The sequence below is a fragment of the Hippocampus comes genome, unplaced genomic scaffold (assembly GCF_001891065.2).
Source record: "Hippocampus comes isolate QL1 unplaced genomic scaffold, H_comes_QL1_v1.1 scaffold135, whole genome shotgun sequence".
NCBI classification, from domain to species: Eukaryota; Metazoa; Chordata; class Actinopteri; order Syngnathiformes; family Syngnathidae; genus Hippocampus; species Hippocampus comes.
In genome coordinates, this window is record NW_017805583.1 from 1,656,504 (window position 1) to 1,663,556 (window position 7,053).

General features: G+C 40.9%; 1 protein-coding gene across 1 annotated transcript in view; it reads right to left on the reverse strand.

The window, feature by feature from the left end:
- The window catches only part of sim1a (SIM bHLH transcription factor 1a), a 23,067-nt gene that overhangs the window by 8,030 nt on the left and 7,984 nt on the right, over positions 1–7,053 (reverse strand). Inside the window, exons 4-9 of the mRNA XM_019880023.1 lie at positions 3,067–3,156; positions 2,876–2,984; positions 2,398–2,483; positions 2,114–2,313; positions 1,809–1,915; positions 1,027–1,174 (exon numbers count right to left, since the gene is read on the reverse strand). Of these exons, the coding sequence (XP_019735582.1) occupies positions 1,027–1,174; positions 1,809–1,915; positions 2,114–2,313; positions 2,398–2,483; positions 2,876–2,984; positions 3,067–3,156 (740 nt within the window). The remainder of the gene's footprint in view (positions 1–1,026; positions 1,175–1,808; positions 1,916–2,113; positions 2,314–2,397; positions 2,484–2,875; positions 2,985–3,066; positions 3,157–7,053) is intronic.

Genomic DNA, 7,053 nt, shown 5'->3' on the forward strand with positions numbered 1-7,053 from the left:
AGACGATTGCCAAGTTGTGTAACGTTAAAACAAGTGTTGCGAACAAGTGTTGCGAAAGTTTATTCCAGAGATATCACAAAGGAAGCAGTTAAAGTGGCATAATTTTTTTTGCGATAATAAGTTGACTTTGACAAATCCTTGCATCATTGGAAGCAGAGTAAAGAGAGGAGAATTTATGAACTCAAAAGACTGAACCATGGGATGAAATAAGAACCTATTTCTCAGCAAATCTTGTATGCCTGAATTATTAAAATTTTTGCAGCATTTGTTTATAAGAAATAAACCTATTATCAATGTATATGGTTGTTGTTTGTGTTATTATCTTATGCAATTGAATAAGTAGACCACTTCAGAATTCGAAATTTGGGACTCTCTAAATGCATAATGGGACTCATACTTTTCTGATCAGCGAGTCCCTGGGACTCGCAGGGCTCAAACTGTAAAATGATCACTGCTTTCAGGTGAGGTCATGTGTCAGCAAACCCCTCAGGGCCAGCAAAGGCATCCTGCAGCATTTGCTTCACTCATGAGAGAGAAGAGACAAGATTTGAGGCAGGACAACTTGTGGCTGTTTCACAATGACAACGTGTCTGCTCACATTGTGCTGAGCATCCGACAGTTCCTTGCCGAGAAGAAAATCGCTGCGCCATGGCAAAGAAAGATGGGGAAGTGCACTGGATGCCGGGGGGGATTACTTTGCAGGAGAAAACGTATAGTTTGGATTTGAAATACATCTTTCGGAAAATATTATTTCACTTCACCTCTTTGCCATCACTCACACTATTCTGTGGTGGCACCACAAAAAACAATAACAATGTAATCTTGTGGAATGATTGATTTAGATGCTCGATGAGCTGAACTCTTTGGAGATTTTCTGAGAATGTGCAAGATAAGCATGAGGACAATTTCCACATTGTATGACTTTAGGGTCATTTATATTTTTCGGTTCCTCTATATTTGTTTAGATTTTTTTTTTGGGGGGGGGGGTGCAATTTGCCAGCATTCTGGCAAACAGCAGGTACTTACGTGAGAACGTAATTGACGCTGACGATGCAGTGAGGTCTGGAGGAGCGACTGTTGTGTACGATGGTTGCATAACTCTGAACCCACACCCAGCCACCATGTTTGGCCAAGAAACGGTAGTACCGAGTGGTGACTTGCCCTTTCACGAGCACTACAAAAAAAGAGTAAGTGGGGTGGGGTGTGGGTGATGGGGGGTTAAAATATCATCTATGATCAAGAATTTTATGAAATTAAAATCAATGGAATAATCATGGTATAACAATCATCATTTTCCTCGCTTGCTCTTTAAATGCAGCTTTGTGGTTTTCATAAATCTTGTATATTTTTCTTCCTTCATAAAGAAAAATGACACTAGCCCATCAGTCAATGGTCAGTATCATGCTTTTGAGTACCTGCTGCATTCATGTATTTTCTTGAGGTTCTCAAAAATAAAGCTCTTGCGGAAAATTTATTTACTGCTCTAAATTAGCCTTATGAGTTACTCATCGGAAAGTTCACAAACTGTACAAAGTTTATGAAATTAAAGAAGAGAGAAGTTCATACAATTTGTCCAAAAATAGCTCCCTCTTTTTTTTGTGTGCGTGTGTTAAGAATAGGAACCGAAACCGAATTGAAGAACTGGCATCTGAATTGTCCAAATTCACACCATGTTCTTCAATTCAAGTTACCAAAAATGGTTACCAAGTTATTATTATTATTATAATTTTTTTTAATATCTATTATACCTACTTCCTCTCAGTAAAGTATGATAATATTGCAGGTGTGTTGCATGATCAACTACTCACATAAATGATGTGCACAGCGCAGATGGAAGGAGTCACAGCTGTGGACATGATGATAGAGGGTCTTCTCTATTAGATCTTGTGGCTCGTAGCCTGTAAGCTCTGCAACCCTAAACAACGCACACACGCACACCCGCATTTTCAGCTGTCATTGAGTGTTCTCATGTTGACACGCAATCCAAAGTGCTGGGTTGGAAACACATCAACTGACAAAGCATGGAGATACTCGTGTGGAAATGACACACATTGATGTCACCTTCACAGTGCATCGGTGGTGTGAACATGGAAGTAAGTAAATAAATAAATACCGCGAGTCGAGGAAGATGAGCTTCATGTCCAGGCTGGCTCTGAACATGAACATGTTGCTATGCAGTTTGATCTCTGTCACCGCACTGGGTGGCAATGAGTGACCGACGGCCACCAGCCCAACGTTCTGATAGCAGCCGTCAAATGGAGACATGTCCAGACTGTACTGGCGGATTTTCAAGTAGCCACTGCAGTGAATGACCTGGGTAATGAGTGGATCTCCATTCAATGTTGCAAGAAGAAACCGATGAGGTAATCATGTTAAAACAACCGTTTCTTTTCTGACCTTGTAACCGCCACACGTAAGCCCAGCGTTCCTCTTTGCAAGGACGCATTTCATTCTCAGAAAGAATGAGCGCTCCATCTCATATTCTGCATGGAGGAAAAAAAAAAGAATAAATAGTAGATTCAACGTCTCACAGAGGTTGCATGGATACTGAGAGGTAATGAGGTTGGATTGATTTTGATTGTCTAACAGGTAACTTAGCTTGGACTCTGAAAAGTAACAGCACCGGTGTTGAAGAGCCTCACATTTTGCTCTTTGGTAAAGTTTAAATCCACTGAGCTATGGTGCGGCTATTCAGCATGATATCAAAAGAGCAAAAAAATGAATAATAATACAGACATGGACAAAGAACGATTCTACACTGGCGTGAATGATTGTTTGTCACCGAGAGAATCATCATGAATGTTCTTCTCTCAGCAGTCACAATATCATGACGCGATGAGTTCATATCATGCACAGAGTTTGGCTCAGTTTTTACCTTGGACAAAGTGTGAATGGTAAGGCTGGTGTGCTGTGAGGACAGCTGTCATTTCATCATGGTCTGCCGGATGAATGTATTCAAAGATGCTGTTTCCTGTCAACTCTACCTGAAATGCACAACCATGTCAGGACTGTGACACCTCAGATGCGACATAGCAAAGGAGTTAACATTACCTTTGTTAAACCAACCTGAGACAGACCCAAATGCACCGAGGCCGTTTCCGATATGTACATTATTTTCCCATCTGGAGCAACCACAAAAATAAAGCCATCCAATGTCTGAAAGAAACAACAGAGATGTTATCATCACGAATAACCAGGTTTCCACCCACATTCCAAAAACATGCATAGCAGGATGATTGAGCACTCTAAATTGTCCCAAGGTGTGAGTGTTAGCGCGGATGGTTGTTTGTCTCTGTGTGCCCTGTGATTGGCTGGCAACCGGTTCAGGGTGTCCCCCGCCTACTGCCTGAAGACAGCTGGGATAGGCTCCCGCATCCCCCCCGTGACCCTTGTGTGGATAAAGCGGTTCAGAAAATGGATGGATGGATGGATGGTATTATGCTGGACCTTGTGCCAGTAGAACTTGGTGTAATGTGGTGTTTGCGCCTTGTGCACCACTGTGGAATGGAACGTAGCGTTTTCCCAGCGAATCCTCTGGCACAGCTCATTTGCATCAAAGTCAGAGCAAGTACAGCTCGCAGGCCCGAGTAGGCCGTGCTTATATTGCAGAAACAGACATGTGACTCGCTGGAGTCTGTGAATGACATTGAAACATAAACTGCAATACAGTATCTCCCCTTTCGAATGAAGTTACTCGGTCGTGTGTGTGACGTGGGCAATTGAAGCCTTGCACCTCCTGATCGCGCGTCCGGGTGTCTGAAAATTATGATTCGCCCGTTTTTACGCCTAGTGCAAGCTAATTTCTGTCACCAAATTATCAGGTGCATCGGAACGAGGCTGTTTCATCCCCCAGACATCCAAAGAGGCGCAACATGGAATGGGTGGGTCTCACAAAGTGTGGTCCAACCGGATGGTCAAACACTGACTCCCTTTGAAAGTCATTATTTTCCTCCCCTTTGCAATTATTCACCAGATTTCGCCGATTACAATATTGCAGACTCTGCAGAGCTAAAATAAACAACTTGATGAGGACTTGTGCTGTCCTTTGTGTGTGCATGTAATTTGAGTCTTGAAAAAAAGCTGTCCCGACAACTTCCTCTTGGTGAGTTGAGAACATACCCATGTAATTGAAGCTCTTTATACCCATAAATGCATCGGCTCTCTTATTAACAATAAATTGTCAGAATGTCAATGCAACATAATTTAATTGTTTCATCGCGTTCCACGCTGAACACAAAATGACAATACGTCGTCAGAAAAAAAAAAAGGTGAGGATTATTTTACACTTGCTGCACGCACGATTTCGTTCGTGTATTCTTAGCGTGTGAGGCGACAGGATTTGAACTGTGCACAATTCAACTGTACGCATTCAGCATTTTGCGAATCGAGCGCGGATCATTTGTCAGCGTCTACCGTGTCTCTAAAATAATGCTGCGTATAAATAATGGCAATTGTTGATCATTGAGTGTTACTTTTCAACTTAAATTGGTCGTTTGCGCCTGTTTAAACCAATGGGGTAGACCACGGCATTATCAATCTCTTGCGAACAATCGGGTGAGTGAAGTATCTTTATTTATTCAGCGCACACTGCGGGTAGGTTTGATTTAAAGCATGAATTTTTGTGGTCAGTTTTTGAACAAGTTTACTTTTGGCTTCTTATGTAACACTCCCGTACCACATGCATACAAATACTGTATTAGTCGTTCTCAGAAAGCCTAAAAATGTATTTCGTAAAGTATTCATACGATTGCATGCCACACATTGGCGTTTAAAAACTGCTATAAATGGCCTTGCCACTGGCGAGCCTGCTCCTTTGTGTTGCTGCTAATGTGAGAAATGACGAGCGCAGTGTGAAGGCTCAAAAACAGATTGAGGCCTGCGCATGACCATGAATGCGCTCAGCTCATTTAAATCCTCAAGCACTGTAAGGAGAGCACTGAGTGGCAAATGGTGGGAGATAAGACACCACCCACTGCTTGAAAAAATAGACAGTAATAATAATAATAATAATAATAATAATAATAATACTGTAATAATAATGGCGATGATGACCTGTAAGAGGTGGGAGCCTAATTCCTGGCTGACCCCATCCAGAGAGCTCCGGCTCACATGGCCCCATGACTCACCAAGTCCTGGAAAGAAAATCACATACAAATATTTTTAAAAAGACGATATACTACTACTACTACGACTACTACTACTACTAATACAAACAACAATAAGTTAGAGGATAGCAGAGGAATTAAGCAACACTATGCATCGCATGCAGTGCAATTTTATATATTTGAGATGCTGTCGACTGCGCACCGTAGCCTAATAATGTCATCAGATTAAAATCAGCACATCTTAATCAACCTCGGCTTTTAACACCTATATAGATCGAACGCGTTTCTGTCTTGTGAAACTATTAGCATAAACTATTCAAAACGGAGGAGAAAAAAAAAAGCTTAAGAGTTAAGCTGCATGAGGCTCAATACCCAAAGCGGGGCAAAACAAACACGAGTCCGCGCAGCAGACTGTGGAATTGAAATGCAAATGTGCAGCAGAATAAACAGGCGGCATGTGGGCAACACTGCGCTCCATAATATGGACTTCTCTGTTTGGACTCGGAACACAATCGCATCGCCGCCACCACTCTTTACCAAAGAAATTCTCGTCGAATAAATACTTGAATTGGATTAAGATTCCTATCAGGAACCAAAAAATGAATGTAAAATTGTTCATGCACCGCCTCGGAGGTAGTTTGTTTGGGAGAGAATAAGATTATTTAATTACACGACTTTTTTTTATGTTGTCAACTCGTAAATCGTTTATTCACTTTGAACAACATTAATACTCATTTAGATTTGTTTATGTCAGCTACAGAAAGAAAAAAGATATATTTCAATACTACACGTGTAAACACAATTTTTTAAAAATGTGACGGGACGTCATATTAAAAGAACGAATTATTATTTTTATCTCGTACACTACACAATAAACAAACCAGCAGACTGTAAAAGCATATTTTTCAACTCGGTAATGAACCTTTCCGGATCGATGAGCGGCTCACTTAAATAAATTCATCTTCATCTGTAATTACGTTTTTTTTTTTTCATATTAAGACGTACTGGGGCGTGGGCAAAAAAAAGTGGTACATTTTTATTATTAGTAAGGTGTTAGTGGTGTGTGTGACCGGGCCTATAAGTATTACTAAATTGAAATGCCAGTTTTTAACAGAAGGTGTATTCTGGCAATAATGGCCCAATTTACAAAAGGTCACCTCTAGGAACACTTGAGCAAGTACACAGCATAATCTCAACATAATTGTTGCAAAGTTTATTTTAAGTTTAGGTATTTTCAGTAAACTCCCACGAGAAAGTATTTGTGATTTGAGATGTAATTATACCGAGATGGACATCATAGCGAAGCTCAGCAACATCAATCAAAACAAAAAGAAACAGAACGTTTTAATATGTGCAGCGCGTTACTTTTAGTAACCATGCCCATATTTATTCCTAAACTATAAGGATTTTTTATTTAATCATTGCACTATTTCCTTCTGTTTCTTACACTCCGTAATTGTGTATAGGCCTATCGTAAAGTGTTTGTCAGCATTTTAAAAAATGGTGCCGATGTTTGCTGCAGCTTAATTGCACCGTTTCCCTGCTCTTAGTGCTTCCCATCCAGGTTCTTTGTGAGTGCACCTTACACTAAATGGCGACGATGAGCCTTGTGTGAGGCTCAAGGAGCCCCATATGTTGTAGGATCAGATACGGGCATGATGCTAATATGCGAGGCGCTGCAGCAGTCACGCGTGCAACATGGATCCTCATCACAGGGACTCCAGGAAATCACATCACTCAGTCTCTGAAATTAGTCTAGGTCAAAGGAATTCATGAACGCTATTTATTTCATATTGAATTGAACATTGTGGGCAGCGGAGTGATTCATCACACTTGAAAGGTTCTGGGTTCGAATCTCCACCCGTTTCGCGATCACTTCGGACAGGTTTGTGCAATAGATATATACCATTGACGAGATGTTTTTGTTTTTTTTAATTAGAATGTTATT